General features: G+C 39.0%; 2 protein-coding genes across 6 annotated transcripts; both read left to right on the forward strand.

The window, feature by feature from the left end:
* The first annotated feature begins 597 nt into the window (after positions 1-597).
* On the forward strand, positions 598-9800 carry LOC116296741 (uncharacterized). The gene is made up of 5 exons (XM_031704805.2): positions 598-708; positions 5269-5890; positions 6719-6847; positions 7823-7882; positions 8892-9800. Exons 2-5 carry the CDS (start codon positions 5374-5376, stop codon positions 9383-9385), a joined length of 1200 nt encoding a protein of 399 aa, XP_031560665.2. The 5' UTR covers positions 598-708; positions 5269-5373; the 3' UTR covers positions 9386-9800.
* Positions 9801-11262: 1462 nt separating this feature from the next.
* On the forward strand, positions 11263-18427 carry LOC116296742 (solute carrier family 15 member 4). Of its 5 annotated transcripts, none has more exons than XM_089040178.1 (8): positions 11263-11391; positions 11657-11714; positions 13440-13719; positions 13906-14112; positions 14658-15142; positions 15837-16090; positions 17058-17191; positions 17693-18427. In XM_089040178.1, the coding sequence occupies exons 3-8, from the start codon at positions 13455-13457 to the stop codon at positions 18049-18051; spliced, it is 1704 nt and encodes a 567-aa protein (XP_088896304.1). In that variant the 5' UTR covers positions 11263-11391; positions 11657-11714; positions 13440-13454; the 3' UTR covers positions 18052-18427. The 5 variants fall into 5 exon arrangements, with proteins under 5 accessions (XP_088896304.1, XP_088896302.1, XP_088896306.1 ...); XM_089040176.1 differs by having other exon boundaries at positions 11264-11391; positions 11560-11714; XM_089040177.1 differs by having other exon boundaries at positions 11267-11391; positions 11563-11714.
* The last annotated feature ends 39 nt before the right edge of the window (positions 18428-18466 follow it).

Consider the following 18466-nt stretch of genomic DNA (forward strand, 5'->3'; position numbering starts at 1 on the left):
TCGAAGAAAGATTATAAAGTTATAAATTATAAGTTAAATACTTTTGTATCTTAGGCCGTTAAAAAATACAGTCACCATAATTTCGAAGAAAGACTATATCCAAATCCAACCCGCATTTACGATACGAAGACTTCCGGCGTGAGATCGGGTCGGTTGCCGAAAGAAATCCGTTGAATTGGTGTACAGTGAGCTCCAAGTACGGGTCAGAACGTTTCAATGATTTTATTGAAATTTTTGATAAATCTCCATCCCTCCCCCCCTCCCCTCCCCCCCAATTTAAGACATGCCTTCCTTTAAAAGTTTGAAAATCGTCAACATCCGCGCCGAGCTGTTTGATGGAGCAGTCCTCGTAATGTAGCCGTCAGTTTAAAAAGCCTTGTTTTACTAGCAGTTTCCAAATTTAAAATGACAATTCATTAAAATCCACACTTAGTTTAAAAGTCAGAAAGCAAAAACTCAAAACAACAACCTCGAACCGGAGCTTTGAAAGTGTTATGTAAATTGATTTCAATCTACTAGCAATTTAATCTTACGTAATACGCGCTTTGCTGAACAGGTGTTGTAGGATCAATAAACGTGTGTTTGGCTCTAGAAGAATCAATATCTCGATCCACAGTCGGTACAGTGATAATAAACTTCAGAATCTAATCCGATGCTTGGCTGACAAACATCAACAGCGACTGAAAGTAAATTCGCTTCCAAAACGAGGTAAGCAGGGAGGCAGTGCCTGTTATAGATGACGGAAAAGTACTAAGTAAACTGTACCAGCAAAATCCAACCTGAAATGAAAAATGAAAGGAAAGAAAGAAGTCAACAAACGAAAAAAGCAAGCTGACAAAGGTGGTACAGTGAACTTGACCTGAAAAGGATGTGCAAATTAATCCTCGCGATGATTTTTTTTTCTTTTCCTTTTACGACAACGGTATATAACTTAACAGAAGAAAGTACCTTTTTATCAGAGCGCATTCAAAGTTATTTCTCGATGCTAAGAGTAGGAAAAGGAGATATGTTGATTCGCCTTGCTACTAAAATCAAGATTTTACACAGATCCATACAGCAAAGATTATCAAAAATTACGTATTATATGTTGATTCGAATTTTCCTGTTTTGGACCAATACTGATAAATCAAAAAGAAAAAAAAGCATTGAAAAATACAATTAGTTTTTACATATAAATAAAGTAGACTTTTAGCTGGAAGATTAACACCGTGTTATATTCGAATCCTTTCTTCATATTTCTACCCTTTTATTTGTGCCTTCGGGTATCATGCCTTGTTATCGCTTCCAAATATTTAACGGAGCCTTTGATTAAGTTTTACTTTATCAATATATGGTATTTGATTGTCGACTTTATGACCCAGAAAAGTCAAAGTATATTCTCTTCTCAAGTCTGGTTTAACATGGAATATTTATTCTCATATTAATTTTCACATTCGAGCTATCAATTTAGTCCCATTCATTTTTCATTTTTTTTCCTTCCTATATTTCTTCCTATTCTATCCCTGTCTATTGTTTAGTTAAAATATAGACACCGAGGTGTGATGTAGTCATTTCATTTTCATTTTTAATGCATCGTTAAATGTGGAAAATATCTTCCTCCGCAATAAAAATCCTAACTCAAAATTCTTGGGTAAAACTGATCATGAGCATTTAGTAGGTCGGAGTATCATATATTCCACCTTGTGCCCTTGTCTTCGTTTATATATTCATTTCCCCTTCGGAGTGTTGAAGCCAATGTAAAGCGAAATCGAATCGATGTTTGTAGTGTTGTCGTTGCTGCCGTCAATCAAACACTTCATTTATATAATTTTGAAGCAATAAGCAAACCATTTGACGGCGTTTGTACTAGGTGTATGACGACGAACGAAAACAGATGGTGTTAAATATACTCTTGTAGCTTCCTTTCTACATAAATGTGAAATTTTCAAGCTAAGATTCGATCGTCGTGGGAAATCCCCGGAGTCATCCAGGTTTTCTGCTGCCGTCTTGGTTATAAACAAGTAAAGATTTCTCTTAATTTAAGCTAGTAAGTATGGCAAAACTATTATTTTACTGTCAAAAAGGACCGAGGGGCCACAACTTGACGAAATCTCAATGTTCAAGGTTAGCACCACGCAAGAAAACATACGAACAAACAAACTTGCAATGATCATCTAATTCACGAAACTTTCTAGATAACTAAGTGTTTCAATACCCTGAAAAAATATTACTGAACCCGCCATATTTTCTTAAATCTTAGACATCGATTCGTCTCAATGGGCAGTTTAAGTTTGATTAATTTATTACAAGTTGGTCTACCTTGTTTGCTTCTAAGTATATCGCATGCATCCTATATCGGCTGAACATACGTACTGTCCGTACTGTGTAATGGAAAAAAAGAGGACAACAAAATATTGAAAATAATTAATGCATAGGGGTGTCACCTGCAAACGCTATTCCGATTAACTAATTTTTCAAGTGATATTTTGAGACTTTAATTAATTTGACTTTTGAAACCCGACTAGATGAAAAACTTAAGAATGAGAGAAAATTCTGTAAGAATGAGATATAGAATGAAGAAAAGGGTAAATGGTTTGCACACTTATTATTGTTTTCTTTGGCTTTCACCGGTTTATGTCAGTGATATTTTTATAACGACACCACTAATATTGCTGATACAAAGGTGTTGTAATGAATAATGTTTCTGCTTCTTATTCTCGTCAAGAACATGGACCTTAGTGTTGAGACTGATTCAATGTTCTTTGTATTCAACGAAACCATTTCCATGTCGGAATGACCTATCACCTGGCGATGACAACGTTTATTGAAATAATAAGTGTATACACCTATTTAAAAAAAACGTTGTCGGTCGGAGATCTCAGAAATCTAAGTCTATACCGAGTGGAATCGTGGGGACTTGGAGTATTCTCGTTAAAAAATCAAAATACACTTAAGGCGCGATTACGCGGAGCAATTTTCTCTGCAACTTGTCTCGCAACGGCGTTGCAACACTGAGTTGTATGGAGCATTGCAGCGTGTAATCTACAGCGCAATTTGAAAAAAATGTTGTGAGACAAGTCTCAGCAATCGCTGCGAAAAGTAGAATTCGTTCCTTCTACTTTTGGCAACGTTTACGTCTCTGTTGCGCACCGTGTAGACACTCTTGAAACTTGTGTCGCAACGCTCTTGCGAGACAAGTTGCAGAGAAAATTTCTAAATGTAATCGCGACTTTAGTCAGACAACTCATTAGCGCAGGTCATCGCTCAATGTAGCCATATTTAAATATTACCTTTTTGAAAACTACTGCTTACAACCCATAATAATTTCTTTCGGTCTCAGGTTTCAGATCTCCGACCGACAACGTTTTTTGAAATAGGTGTAAATCGTCGTAGGACTTTTAAAATGTGGTCCAGCCATCAGAAGAAAGTTAGTATGTAAAAAAGTCTACTATATATGAGCTTTCGCGAATGTTCTCTCGAGTTGTTGAGAGATACTAAAGAGCCCTTTTTTCCCCTCGGACATATTAAAGGTTATTAAGTACTTTTTAATCAACTCTTACCGGAAAGCTAACGACCATTTTGCAGATGATTTAACCGCTAAAAATGTAACGAATCTGATAATACTGACAAGGCATCTCATTCCGGTGAGATTATGAGGCTTTATCAATGAAATTCTCTGTCGCCGGTCCAATTAATCCCAATAAGTTGACTGTGCTCGAGAGATAGTTGGAAAAATATATCAAAATATCATCAAATGAAATAGAGAGGTTTTCTTTACTATGAATTGCATGAATTGATAATTAAGTATTTCTACACAAGACTTCAGTATATCTGTCTATAAATAGAGTTTCCATTTAAAATGTCGGTCAAACCTAAAAACATCACGAATTGCATGCAATTGATGGGTTGCAAGCAATCCCAAGAGAGTCAAAAGACAAAAACATGGCGGCCATTGTGGTGTCGTTAACAATGGATGCTAATGAGAAATCTTTTGTTAAATGGCACCAACATGGCCGCGATGACGTAACGTGCAATCGAAGAATAGTGTGTGCAACCATGAACATGAATAACAATGCAACAGCCGCCATCTTGGTTGATCTAACAAGGAATCCTTCGCTATCGTCAACCAAGATGGGGGCAATGACGTAACATTCACACGTCCGCTCTATAGAGAATTTCACTGTACTACAGTATTTCATAGATGTCATGCAGAGCGAAAATCTTGCTACTAAGCATACTTATATTGCTACAAAGAAAGAATTCCCATTCAACTTTTCCACAGTTGGAATATCACGAAAAACAAATGAATAATCTCTAAGTTTCTACACAAGAAAAGATATATAAGTATAGTTTCTACAAGAAAAGCCTAAGAGTTGAGTGAGAATTCTTTGAAATGATTTCAAAGAATTCCCACTCAACTCTTAATCAATTTTATTTCAAAGTTAGATATAATAAAATGAAATGGATAGCTAGGTTAGCTTGTTTCCGTTGTTGTAGTGCTACTCCAGAGCAACAGACAGCAATGTTAGAATGCTTTCAACTCAAATGCCATTGACTACTGTTTAAAAGCTTTTAGCGACAAGCGACTGTCTCCCTGACTCGTTTGATGCGCCAACATAGTGCTTTTAAGTTGTGACGTATTTCACATGCAGTTCCGGGTCCATGACACAAAACTGAAGAAGTTGTTAAACCCTTAATCTAGCCACAACTCTCTGCCTATTGCAATAATTAGATAGATATATATAGACTTACACAAAATACGGTTATCTGAGAAAAAAAGACAGCCCGAAAATTGTCTGCTGAAGCCGAATTTAATTTGGACCCATAAGCCGTTCGGCTTCGCTCAAATTACGTCTTAATAGCCGTCTATTGAATAATGCACGTACGTAAACTGTTTATAGGACTGTCTTTCGTTAAGAGACTTGTTAATGTTATATGCTAGCTTCCAGAATGTAAACATATATGTTTGCTTTAGATTCCTGATAATCGATTCAATATTTTTTCCTTTGTTTTCTTCTTTGTTCTGTTTTTTTTTTTTTTTTTTTTTTTTTTTTTTTCTTCTTCTTCTTTTTTTTCTTTTTTCTTTTTTTCTTTTTCCTTTTTTTTTTTTCGTTCGTTGGGCGTTCGTTTGCTCGTTCGTTACGTTCGTTTATTTGGTTCGTTCCAGAGCTTTATTGCGTTTGTTCTTTTTTCCCTCTTATTTCTTTCTTTCTTTCTTTATTCGATCGTTCTTGCTTTGTTTGTACTTCGTTTCACTTATTACTGTTTCACGTTTTTTCTTTTTTTTAGCGAGCCATTTTCAAATCCATATCCGACTTGCTGGTTTTGCCTAACCAAAGTCTCACAAGACCGTTACTAGTAGTGCATTATACAAGATATCTATTAAAGTTGAGAATGGCTTTAGAAAACGAAGGTGCTCAAGAAGTGCCCGAGGTAGAAGACATCCCATCATGCAGCAGTACCAACACTACCGATCGTGACACCCCGAAAGAATTGCCAATATTCGTACGTCGGGGCAAAAACTGGAACTTAAGTCGCATTCAGAGATCAAAATCAGTACCAAATTCATCCCACATGGGAAATCGAACAGCAACAAGTACTAATGCAAGAAGTAGTCCACGCGGTCTGCGCATGTTCAAACGTTCATTCAGCGTCCAGTGGAAATCTTCGCAATATACAAAGATGTCTTCGACAACATCGAGAGATACGCATGGCGTGCCTAAAATACCAGCGTTATCTAATGTTCGTAGGGAGAATCAAACAGATGGACGTGTCTTTAAGCAAACTATTGAAACACCTCCCCCTCACTACTCGTCGCTCGATTCGTCCCTCGATATTATTCCCGGGGGTGGACCATCTCACATGAATTATGGGTTTCAGGCGAATGAATCTGCTTCTATTATAAACAATGGTAAGATTATAATATATGAGAATGGATAATGTCGATGATTCGTGAGAATGGATAATGTGGCAGGGGCGGATCCAGGAATTTTAGAGAGGGGGGGGGGGGGGGGGGGGGCGACTATTACAAAGGTTTTAACAGGAATTTAAGGAAAAGAGGGGTGACTGTTACTAACGAAATATTGAGAAATTTGAGCAAAAGGGGGGGGGGGGGGGGGGGGGATGACTAGTCACCTATATTACCACTCCTGGATCCGCCGCTGTGTTGTATCAGAAGCAGAAATAGAGAGAGAATAAAGTAAGTGAATAAGGCCGGCTAACATTGCTGAAGCGTTTCTCCCGTATATCGCAATGGTCATGGGTTCATATCCCATTCTCAGCCTGACCCGGAATGTTTTCAGGCTTCAGCAGTGTTAGGCCGTATTCACTTACTTATTCCCAACGGTAAGATAATACGCGGCGAAGATGCAGAACAAGATGCCGAATAATGAATGGTCCTCCTTTTACGATCTCGTCAAACAGTATGGATCACAAAATTATTCAGATTCAAACGTCCACAGCAAGACAGCGTTTAATGAAAAGCAGCTATATTAGGCACGCGATTTGCCTAATCAGAGGGCTTTAAATAAATATTCGATTTCAATGCATGGTTTTTATTATGGGAGAAATTATCTTCATCTCGAATAAAAAATAATGGAAGATTTTTTTTCCGATCTTATTTTTACCCTTCAGTTTCATTAGAACTTGGCTCCCTGTGGCTTCCGTATCGGGAGCTCCGCTTTTAGGTAGTGCCTAAATATATATTAGCATACTGAATATACATAACATGTTTTTTTAGATCCTCCTCCTAGTTACAGGGAGCTGTTCAGCAACAGAATGAGACATACAGTACGACAAATGTCTATCCATTCCACAACAAGCGACTATTCTCAGGAATGCACACACAAAAGGATGGCAAAGTTCTGTGGTATGTATATTATTTAAGCTCTCCTATTCCTAGATATCTTCTCACCTCAGCCAATTACAGCGTGCGTTTCATCATTGAGACAAATTGAGACAGTGTATTATAGGAAACAATATGGACTACTTGGACGATACGGCGGCCATCTTGCCAGGTAACCAAAGCAAAACAAAGATGACGGAAAATAAATAGAGTTTCGTGTGTTTGTCTTTCTTTTATGCGTAAGAGTGGCCGATGTACGTACCGTCTTAGTTTATCTTTTGTTGCATAATCTTGTGGTCGGCTGTTCATATCGATCATAGTTAATAGAGGGGAATGGTTAGGAAACCCTTTTGTCATATATGTCTTTGTTCACTTTTTTCAAGCGTGACAGTGCACAATCCCTTGTTTTACCATTGTTTTACCATTGTTGGCAATGGCTGAGTGAACAGACCAAAATCTTTCTTTATGGCTGCTAGTTCAAAATACTTAAAGATTTATAAGAGATATTTGAATATTCCTTACAACAATCCCATAGACAAAGTTTATGTTTACTTATTTTGCAATTTCGGATGAGCATAAATCAAACATTGCGCACTGTCAAGACCAGTTCAACATCAAAAGCGAACAAGGTTTGATAACCATTCCCCTCTATTAACTATGTATCGATCGACGTCATTATTGCAACAAAGCTTTATTTGCCCCGGCTGTACGCCTCAAAATCCCTCGTGATCCAAGATGGCCGCCGTATCGTCAAAGTAATCCATTGCTTACACATACACTATTTTTTCGAGTTCCCCGATCACCCCATTAAACTGATACGTCTCTCTCCTTAATTCCTTCCCTCGCTTTCTTCTTATCCTCAATTCCTCAAGCAATACTTTCACATGCTAGCTATAAAACGAGAGTAACCAAAAAAATTCCAAGGTCATGTGAAAAGATTTCTTTTAAAACGTTTATACATAAACATTGACTTCATTTTCAAATATCTTTTTTTTCAAGCAATTGGATTGTTTTTTGTTGGTTTTGCGATTGTGCTTCCTGTTGCCATGGTGATTCAAGGTAAGTACTTTAATATCAAGTAAGACATCAGAGAAATTTGGACCATCAAAATGGAGCATTGATTTATCATGAGTTCAAAGGTTCTCATTTCAAAATTTGGATGAACTGCGCGCTAACCGCCAAACTAGCGTGAGCGCTAGACAACAATTTTTGCTGACCTCATGAATCAAGGTTGCTGTAGATACACTCGCTTTTTGACTCAGGGGTCTCGGATTGATTCTGGGTCTCGGCATGAATCTCATGTGAGTAGAGTTTGTAAAGTCTCTCAATGCTTGTTTTCCAAGTTTTTCTCTCTCCGCAAATTCTAACAAGCTGAAAATGGACCCTTCTTAAAATGATCTTGGATATAAAGCCAGCATGAAAATACAAAAGACTAAGTGATCTTTTGTATTTCCATCAGTAGCCTCACAGGGTCAAAACCAGGGGGTGGGTGCATTGAGTGTACCACCAGCCACCCACCCCGTGCAAGCTGAAAGTCCGCTCACTTCTTAGCAATTCTTAAGGTGATGGCTTTTAGTTTAGGTATGACGGGAAGCATGGGTGGCGTAGCGGTGAGAGCGACCAATGCGACCCGGGTTCGAGTCCCGACGAGCTCGGTGCACGTGTTGTATGTGAGTTGAGTTGTTTGTTGGTTCTCTCCTGTGCTTCGAGGGTTTGTCGGGTTCTCCGGCTTTCCTCCCTCCGCAAAAAAATCAACTTCTAAATTCCAATTGGAATCCAGTGGAGGAAGAGCCACTCTGTGGAATCCATTGCTAATCCCATTATTATTATTATTTATCATTATTAGACATATTTCAATTTAATTGATCATGTACACACTCACCCTGCATGCAAAACCCTGGTCACGGCCCTGTATCATATTTAAGATTATTTTGAGATGGAATTCGATCGACGAACGAGCCTTCTCTTGCTTAGATAAGCTCAGTTCCAGGGTCTAGTATGAGCAGAACTCATTTTTTTAAATGTGATCGATAAAGACCAAGAATTGAAATTATTATTTCATTATTAGGTATTACTCATCTGGATGACTGCCCTATCGAACCACGAATCCCTATTTTCCTAATCATTGGAGGATTGCTTCAGTTAGTCGAATGTTTCGGACGATTAATCTGCAAGCACTGTACACCAGATCAACCATCACCAGAAAACGGAGATAAGATGTCTTGGGATCCTTTGCTATACATTCTTTTCATTTTATTGGTGTTGAGTAGTATATATATCTATCAGACAAACCCTAGTTTTGAGCTCGAGGAAGGGGTAACACAGATGGCTAGAAACAGAGGCCAGACAACATCGAAACCGATAACTCCAAGCGAAAGCTCCAGCGATCTCTACTGTCATGAAACGACTTTTAAGCTTGCTTACTGGATTGTAACAAGTTATTATACGGTGCTTTTGATAATAATAATGGTAACGTTGCTGTACTTGTTGTTTAGTTCGTGCATGACGTACAGGGCTCAGAGGAGGATGGGACAGCAAGAGAGGGAGGACGAACGGGCCTAGTCTGTTTGTCTGTTTCACGATCGAAGAACATCAAATGAGCAGCAGCATGAAAAATCAAGCTTTACAATCAGATTAGATTAGTCGAATCTAGCACCAATATCATCACTGAGGATAACCTCTGCGAGCTCCAAGGAGGGTCAGAAAAAAACCTCTGCTCGCAGGGTACAATGAGGATCATTCATGTATTATTGTCATGATCGTTGTTCGCGCTGTTGCTGTTGTTGTTAATTTGATTTTGTCAAAGGTTCTTTCTAAAAATATTATTTAATGTGACAACATTCACTTTGACAGGGATTCTTTAGTGGAGACTAGCTCTCACTCCCTCCTCTATGATATACATGTATAATGCATAATATTATATAATAAAATTTGATTCAAGACTTTTTGAACTGTGGGTCCAAGTGACTTGGCCTTTACCAAGAACATTACGATAAATAAAGTGAAAACGTTAACTAAAAACGAAACATCTCTACGTTGCGTTTATGCTTTTCGCTTGGCATTTACATATTTTCGTTTGGTTTGATTTTCATTATATTGCTTGCATTTTTCATATGCCAAGTTGTTCACGGTAGGGAATTGCTTAACAATGTGAAATTGTGACTTTTGAATGTATTTTACTTCTTAATATTGCGATTCAGCAGTAGTTTGTGATAATATATGGTGAAGTTATTCTTAATTGATACAAGAGGTTTGATAATCTATAAAAAGTTGACCCAGAATTCGAAGACGGGTTATCCCTAGCCAAGACTTTACGAGGGAAAAACTTAAACCGGGCAGAAGGGTTACTCAATCAAACAGACAGGGTAACTCTGCCATGACCGCTAAGGTAACCCGGGTGCGCTTGTAATAAGAGGAAACATGCCAAAGAGAAAGGTAGCTCTATCACTAGGGTAACCCGGGTGCGCTTGTAATGAGAGGAAACATGTAAAAGAGAAGGGTAGCTCTATAACTAGGATATCCCTGGTGGAGACTACTCCTACCTCCTTGTAAGGAGGGCACAAGGCACATATTTACATTGTTTATTGGTAATAAACAATGTGATAAAACATTGCGTCCATCAATATCATATTCATTTTTTTATTATATTTATTTTTTAAATCCTTTGAATTTGAGTTTTAGTTTTTCTAATGATCCCGGCTCATTGTTATCCAAACTTTTGATTGCCGATCCCATAAAGTTCGTGATTTATTCTAAATGGATCCATCACTTCAAAATCGGTAATTTTAATAATCCCACTGTTTGATCGAAACATTTGATCCATCAGTAAACCCTAAATTGTTCGATACAAGGTCCCAGCAAATTATTCATTGATTGTATACATATGTTGTTGCAATAGAGTGCAAAAAATATAACCGTGAAACTTTAGTAATACTAAATAGCACAATTTAATGCAAATTCCATATCGTTTTCTATTGTTTAATTAGCACTATTTTGTACTATTTAGTAATTAGTGTTTCATAGATTAGAGTGCTCACACTAAATCCGTGAAACAAATACTAATTTTTAGCACTAAATAGTGATAATTAATTTATCAAACAATGGAAAACAAAGGATTCTGCATGAAATAGTACTAATTAGTACTATTTAATGTTCACGGTTTTAGTGCGTGCACTCTAATTGTTTGCACTCTATAGTATCCTCACTAAACCCTGACTTAGCTGCACAGTAGTAATTAGCCCACCTCCGAGATATGCTTCGCTTGTCACGCACAAAGTTTTCAGTATGAGGCTACGTGCTAAATTAAACTTATTCTTACCGCCTGTCACGAATGACTGAGCAATTAGCACGTAGCCTCGTACTGAAACCTTTGTGCGTGACAAGCGAAGCATATCTCGGAAGCGGGCTATTGAAGTGAACGAGGCACAGGCAAGACACATGTCACGCACTTTATAAACGAGCCACTCAAGAAACCATTACAGAGCGAGAGCAGAGAAACCCGTCACGCGTGATGGTCGTGGATCTGAATATTGTTCTTCGCGCTTCGACTAGAATTACTTCTACTGCTGGTAAGTAGTATTAAAACCACAAGAAAATAGAACCTTGTTTTGCCGTTCTTGTTTAATTCAAACCCGTGACAACCCCATGAGAAGCGGATTGTTTATGCTGAAGTGATATTGAAACACGGAAGTTTCTCTTATGCCAGGAAAGAAATTACATACTTCTTCCTTCATCAGTAGAACAATCGTCTCATGCCAAGAAAAACCCGCTTTTTCTCCAACCAGTGTACGTGTACCTCGGAGAGGAACAACAATGACCTCTGTATTCTTGCAGGGTGTAATGATGTAAGGTCTTTCCCTTCACGAAAACATCGCAAGCAACACTACATCTCGTGAGTCTTCTCGACACTTTCTAGTGGTGTGATTGAATGCTGAGGCAAAGAAATGTCTCATGTTAAAAAGCTAAGTTTAATCTATTTTACTTATAGTGTTATAATATTGTCACTGCCCTGCCGCTATGCTCAATGAGTTTAAAAACTACAAAAATTCGTTAGAATTATATCTAGTCTCTTTTCGGGATTTTCGCTCTGACTAGCGAGTCTTTAAGCGATTTATTCCTCTTGTAAGAGACGAAAGGAGGATCAGGCAGGAAATATCCTTTTAAGGTTCTGTTTTGAGTAGCAATACCGGTTTCGATAAATATTATATATCTATCTTCGTCAGTTGCTTTTATAGGTTAATAATGCTCAAATTTATGTGAGCAGCAAGTGTGGCCAAAGGACTTCAGAGCTCAGTTTATAATTCTATCGAATTTTTGTAGTTTTTAAACTCATTGAGCATATCGGCAGGGCAGTGACAATATTATAACACTTTGATTTTTAAAATCTCACATGCCCGCGTAAGCAAGTCCTTTCGGACATCTATGTCTCAAGCTCAGTTATCGGATTCTTTCTATTAATCCACAAACAACCGGCAAATACTACTTATTCGTTTAGAACTGTATAAGTTTTGAAGCCATTGATTCTACCCTTTCTGATCAACCATAACTACAAATGGCACGCACCAGTTGCGCCATGAACGTTGTGCAAGCGCGTTAGTACAGAATCAGAAACACCGCTACTTAATTGGCCGATCAACTTACCCTTATTATATCTAACCAACCAATCAGGTTCAAGGCTAAAGGGTAAATAAACTGAGCTCTAAAATTCTCTAGCCACACTTGCTGCTCACATAAACTTGAGCAGTATTAACCTTTATAAAACTCATGAATAATTAATGAGGAACACACAATAGAAATCATTGTCCGTGGAGGAGTTGTATATCTGACACAAAATCGTCCTGATTTGCATAAACTTTAACTCCAATTTTCTTAGCCAAATTCAATTTTATCTTTAAAACTACAGTAGAACATGAATGTATAAACCTAGACGTTTCATAAGTAATATACAATATTCGTGTCACCTTCGGCTCGTGGTTGTATATCTGATACTACACGGCCACTCATATTGTATATATTACTTCAAAAACTCATGAATAATTCATAAGACTTTGGTCCAATTGGAGCCACCATACACGTCACGTGCATGGACCTTTATACCCGATAAAGTCTCTTCCTTATTAATATTCTTTATATAAAGAATACTAATGAGGATGAAACTTTATATAAGGACTCATCCTTATTATTATCATATGACCCGTACGGCCCTGCTCGCGCGCTCTAATAAAACCATTGGAAAAAGTCACGTGATGGGGGCCGGACGGGTTGACGTAAGCGGGCCGGAAAAACCCGTCCGGCCCTGCTCGAATCCGCGCGCTTTCTTTTTTTTTAATTATTCTTATTTTCGTGAGGGTCATATGATAAAATGCTTATTGACTGAGTTAGGTCGGGCCGTACGGGAAAATATTTGGCTCTCGGTCATTTGTACGGACCTCGCTGCGCTCGGTCCGTACGGCATCACCTCGAGCCAAATATTTTCCCGTACGGCCCTCCCACTCAGTCAATAAGTACATAGTATTCTTTAGATAAAGAATACTAATGTGGACAACCTTATCAGAATAAAGGTGCATCCAAGTTTTGATGAAGACTTAAAGCCTAATCAATTATTTTAATTGAACAGTGATGAAATAAAGCCATGGCTGCCACTATTACGAGTTCCAACAGCTCTGAGCTGTCAATCAATGAGAGAGATCCACTCATAGGCCAAGCAGAAGGTGGTGCTGGCGTGACCTCTACAAGAGGTACTCGAGTTCGTCTGATCACTGTATTGTGCATCCTGGTAACTGAGCTATGTGAGAGACTGACTTTTTATGGAGTGTCAGCTAACCTTGTCTTGTATTGTCAAGATGTTCTGAAGCTACAGGCACCGTATCCTAGCACCGTTACCCTGGCTTTTCAAGGTAAATATCAAGCGTCTGTTGTTGTTTTTCGTTTGTTCGTTCATTCGTTTGTTCACTTGCTTGCTTGCTTGCTTGCTTGCTTGCTTGCTTGCTTGCTTGCTTGCTTGCTTGCTTGCTTGCACCCCAGATAGGGAATAACAGTTCAAACTTTTCACTCATAAAATCCGTTCCTTTTCCCGCCACAAGGGACAACTTTTTTCACTCCTGTGATTGGTGGCTGGCTGGCTGACAGGTTCATGGGTCGCTTTAATGCCATATTTGGAAGTTCCATGTTGTACTTTGTTGGTGTGAGTCTCTTGTGTGCTGTAAGCTATAACTATGGCCCGACTTATGGCATGAATATCACGGCAAAAGAAGGATTCCTGGCCATAGCTATGATACTGATAGCCGCAGGTATGTCGCCCCCTCCCCCTCCCCCCTCCCCCCCTCCCCCCTCCCCCTCCCCCCCTCCCCCAAAAATTATATATTAGAAACATTTGCACTAAATTCGAAGTTTATTTGAGCCAATAAACTTTGTACGATTAGAAAGAAAATAACCCTCAATTATTCTTGGAAATTCTTTTTATTTGCTTATTAATCAGTATAAGGGGCGAGGTAAAAAAAATGGTCCTAAATGGGGTCCCGATTTTATAAATTAAGGTGGTAGGTACCGGTACATACCCCCTCCCCCCTCAGAAACCTGTACATTAATGCTCGATACTGGGGGTCTGTAGTGGCAATTTCTATACACAAATATGTTTTTTAGCATACATGCAGACAGACAGTCCATTCATTTCTGTGATTTGGCTTTTAGTTATGGAGGTATTTGAGGACAAAATCTAAGATTTCACTTCCAGAGGTGGTGTGTACCGGGTAACACCACCCCTCCCCCCTAAATGGGGTCCCGTGAGATGACAATATATTGTTTTGCCCTCATCCCTAAGTTTTATTTCTACTAGGTACTGGAGGCATTAAATCCAACGTGTCTCCACTAGGAGCCGAGCAACTCCAAGACCAAGGTTCCCAAGTCGTTGAACGGTTCTTTGACTGGTTTTACTGGTTTGTCCAGCTTGGCGGGTTTATTGCCTTCACCCTGGTGGTTTACGTGCAGCAGGAGATTTCGTTTTTCTATGGATATCTCATACCTTCGCTAGCGATACTCCTGGGCATTTTCTTCTTCCTAATAGGTAATCGCATAGGGTATGTTGACTCGTCACCTAGCTCGAATAGCCGTGCTTTAGATACCATTAAAATCGCATGGCATGGACTGGTAGGGGTTTTTAAGAGTAAGAGCGAAGACGAACGAAGTATTAACTGGCTTGATCGAGTGAGGCTGGTACACAAAGAAAGATGGTCACGTGAATCAGTGGAGGACACTCGTTCCGTATTGCGGTTAATGCCTATATTTTTGACATTTGTACTTTATTGGACAGTCTTCGGTCAGGTAGGTCCTTTTTCTTTGCATTTGCTAACTGTCGACCAGCATGGTAATCTCTCAATCTCTCTAATGTAGTATCTCATTCCCTTCAAAATCCCTCTCGTACCCCACTCCACAAGATTGAATCCCTGCTAGGTAAAGACACCCAACAGGCTAGAGGAATAACGATGAAGACATTGGACTATGTGTGACTGCTGGAGACAAGATTCCCCTCCCTAAGGACGGAAACAAATGTTTGGCTCCGCTGTTGCAGCGGTAACCCTGCCTTTCAAAAAGACCCCTTGCATGTGACGTCAAAGGAGCTCAAATTGGATGACAAAACAAAAGAACTTCAATCTCCTGAGAATTGGAAACCTATTGCTGTGTCTTCCAAATTCTGCTGCATTTCCACGTGCTGCAAGGGGTCTATTCTGTTGCTTTTAATTTGTTTTGTTGTGTTTTTTCTTCGTTTGCACGTTACATCATCGCGGCCATATTGGTACCATTTAACAAACGATTTCGCATTAGCATTCACTGTTAACGGCACCACAATGGCCACCATGCTTTTGTCTTTTAACTCTCTTGGGAATGGCTTGCAACCCATCAATTCCTGGCAAAGTCAATAAAATGAAATGAAATAAAATCAACACGTATGCAGAACAAAATTATGATGATGACTAAGTATCTTAATTGACTCATAGATGATGTTTTTCTTGCACAGGGTCTGACAACATATGTAATACAAGCCAAGAATATGAGGCTAAAACTCGGAAGCTTCACGGTACCAGCTGCATCTTTGAATGTATTCGAGACTGGCTCACTACTCATCATTCTACCCTTGCTTGACCACGGAATCTATCCTCTGTTGCGTTACTTTGGTTTCAGAGTCACTCCTCTGCAAAGGATCGGTGTTGGTATGCTCTGCGCGTCTGGTTCGGTATTTGTGGCGGGATTTGTAGAGATTGGAAGGAAAAAGTAAGCTTTTGAAGATAGCTTCTCATAAAGGAAAAATTATGTGCGCAAACAGTGTGCCGTGCGCAAAAGTATAGATAGGAAATAGTTGGTGCGCAAACCTATAGAGGAAACAGTTTACTTTAATTTGTGCGCAAACTTATAGGGAAAACAGTGTGCGTCTGCGCAAACGTATAGATGGGAAATAGTATAAGCGCAGACAGTGTGCGCGCAAACTATTAGAAGGAAATAGCTTGTGTACCTGGAAAAACGCTATGTGAAACATTATGGAAGCAAAGGTACAGACAGATAATATGTGGGTACAAACTATGTTATCTTTTTTACGTGACGTACTAGTGTATATTCAAGAATAAAGAATAATATATGCAAAGGCTATAATAAGCCAAGCAGTGGCTGGTCAAACGTATCGGTTAGTTAATATGAAGCACGCAAACAATATTAATAAGAATCAAAAAAAAGCTCGGAACATATGTATTAAATCTATGGTTGATAAGACAAATTATCATGAAGAATCAAAGCGTTTGCGTGAAGGTATAAAGAGTAATTATAAAATAACTGTTATAAATCTCGCATTCTGATTGATTGGGAGCGCGTGCTTTATGAGAGCACACAGCACGCACGTGCCCTTTGCATTTTATAGAAGAAATAAGAAACTTACTTGCTGTGCTGTGCGGTGTTATAAAGCACTTGGGGATTGGCAGAACACTCGTGAAGTGTCGAGAAGCACTCCGCTACGCGTCGTGCTTCTCCTAACACTTCTCTCGTGTTCTGCCAACCCCCGCGTGCTTTATGACAGCACACAGCACGCGCGCGCATTTTCTATTTCTTCAAGTGCAAACTAGAGTTAGGAAATTAATGCGCAAGATACCTGGTATCGCGAAAAATTAAGAATAATAGTTAATATAATGATTGAAATCAGTGTTTATTTTTTATTATTTTTACGTCGTTTCTTTTCCGCTTGTTTTTCTAGGTTTATTGATGAATATGGTTACATACAACAAGTCCTATTTGATAAAACTGTCAATGCATCTTCAATGAACGTGTTCTACCAAGCTCCACAGTACATACTCCAAGGAGCTGGGGAAGCTTTAGTGTCGGTTACAGGTCTGAAGTACTGAAATTATCAATATTTGATATATCTTTAAGAGCCCGCGCATGTCTCTGTACTGTGATATAATCAAGCAGGGAGCTATAGAGGACGAGAAAAGCAAACATAGCATTTTTCTCTTGCTTTTCAAGTGCTCTGCGTCGCCCAGAGTGTTTATATTACCGTACAGAGACATAAGCAGCCGTTTTATATTCCTTTTATGAAATATGTTTAAACGATTTTGCGCGAGCGTGTCTCTGTCCTCTGATATAAACACACAGTAACCAGCCAATCAGCGCGTGCGTTTTATCTCAAATATTGCTTCCATTTTATTGATGGATAGAATACCTAAGCGTGATTTTGATTTGTCGCCGTAAAGGATTTTCATATAACCTCTCTGTGTCCATTGACTAAGGGATAGAGATCTAAGCTGATGATCAGAACGCCTCTTATGTTAACCTTATATAGGTAGACATCCCCGATCATAACTTGATCATAACTGTCTGTTTACGTTATAGGACTAGAAATGGCTTTTACCCAATCTCCTGAATATCTTCACGGACTGATAATGGGATTATGCCTTGGCACTATAGGGCTTGGGTACTACTTGGCCAGCGCCCTGGCAGCAATAGTGACTTCAGCAAGTACCACGTGGTATCCAACTGACAACATCAACAGTGGTCACCTTGAGTATTATCTCTTTCTCATGTCTGGGCTAATGATGCTCAACTTTTTCATCTTTGTGGCTATTTCTATTTGCTTCTTTGAATATAAGGAGGTCAAAGAAACGGAGAAAGAGCCGCAAAATGCTGAACATCCTCGAGAAGGGAATGAAAGTACTAGCCCTTTTGGTGGTGGTGGTGGGGACTTAAGATAGACTTACAGCTAATAGTCCCGGCTTTCACAGTTCCCTGCGCCATCTTAAAAGGTAGCCGTGTCTTTACATCGAAGCGAGACGAACGGTGAGCTTGCAATGATAGAGACCTTTTTTAACACCTTGGACAATTATTCACATGTCTCTATCATTGCAAGCTAGCTCACCGTTCGTCTCGTTTCAATGCAAAGGCACGGCTACCTTTCAAGATGGCACAGGGAACTGTGAAGGGGACTATTGACGTAAGATATGGCGATCCGTAACAACTACAACAAAATCATGCATGGAATGAAGCGAAAATTGATTGAATGAAACCTTAAAAAGTTGTATCTCTAGCGCTTTTGTGGTTAGGCTGACATTAAACCACTTTTTGAATGTTTATCTCCTGTTAATTGTTACAAAGTTGGCGATAGGTACG

The sequence above is a fragment of the Actinia tenebrosa genome, unplaced genomic scaffold, assembly GCF_029948245.1.
Source record: "Actinia tenebrosa isolate PJP-AT-01 unplaced genomic scaffold, QUT_ActTen_1.0 PGA_scaffold7__59_contigs__length_16204524, whole genome shotgun sequence".
Lineage (NCBI taxonomy): Eukaryota > Metazoa > Cnidaria > Anthozoa > Actiniaria > Actiniidae > Actinia > Actinia tenebrosa.

Excerpts from the sequence above, each read along its gene's own strand:
- LOC116296742 (XM_089040178.1), top strand. The coding sequence starts at position 13,455 with ATGGCTGCCACTATTACGAGTTCCAACAGCTCTGAGCTGTCAATCAAT. Across the intron at positions 14,113-14,657 it reads TATGATACTGATAGCCGCAG|GTACTGGAGGCATTAAATCC; the intron begins GTATGTCGCCCC and ends TATTTCTACTAG. Across the intron at positions 16,091-17,057 it reads GTAGAGATTGGAAGGAAAAA|GTTTATTGATGAATATGGTT; the intron begins GTAAGCTTTTGA and ends TTGTTTTTCTAG.
- LOC116296741 (XM_031704805.2), top strand. The coding sequence starts at position 5,374 with ATGGCTTTAGAAAACGAAGGTGCTCAAGAAGTGCCCGAGGTAGAAGAC. Across the intron at positions 6,848-7,822 it reads AAGGATGGCAAAGTTCTGTG|CAATTGGATTGTTTTTTGTT; the intron begins GTATGTATATTA and ends TTTTTTTTCAAG. Across the intron at positions 7,883-8,891 it reads TGTTGCCATGGTGATTCAAG|GTATTACTCATCTGGATGAC; the intron begins GTAAGTACTTTA and ends TTTCATTATTAG.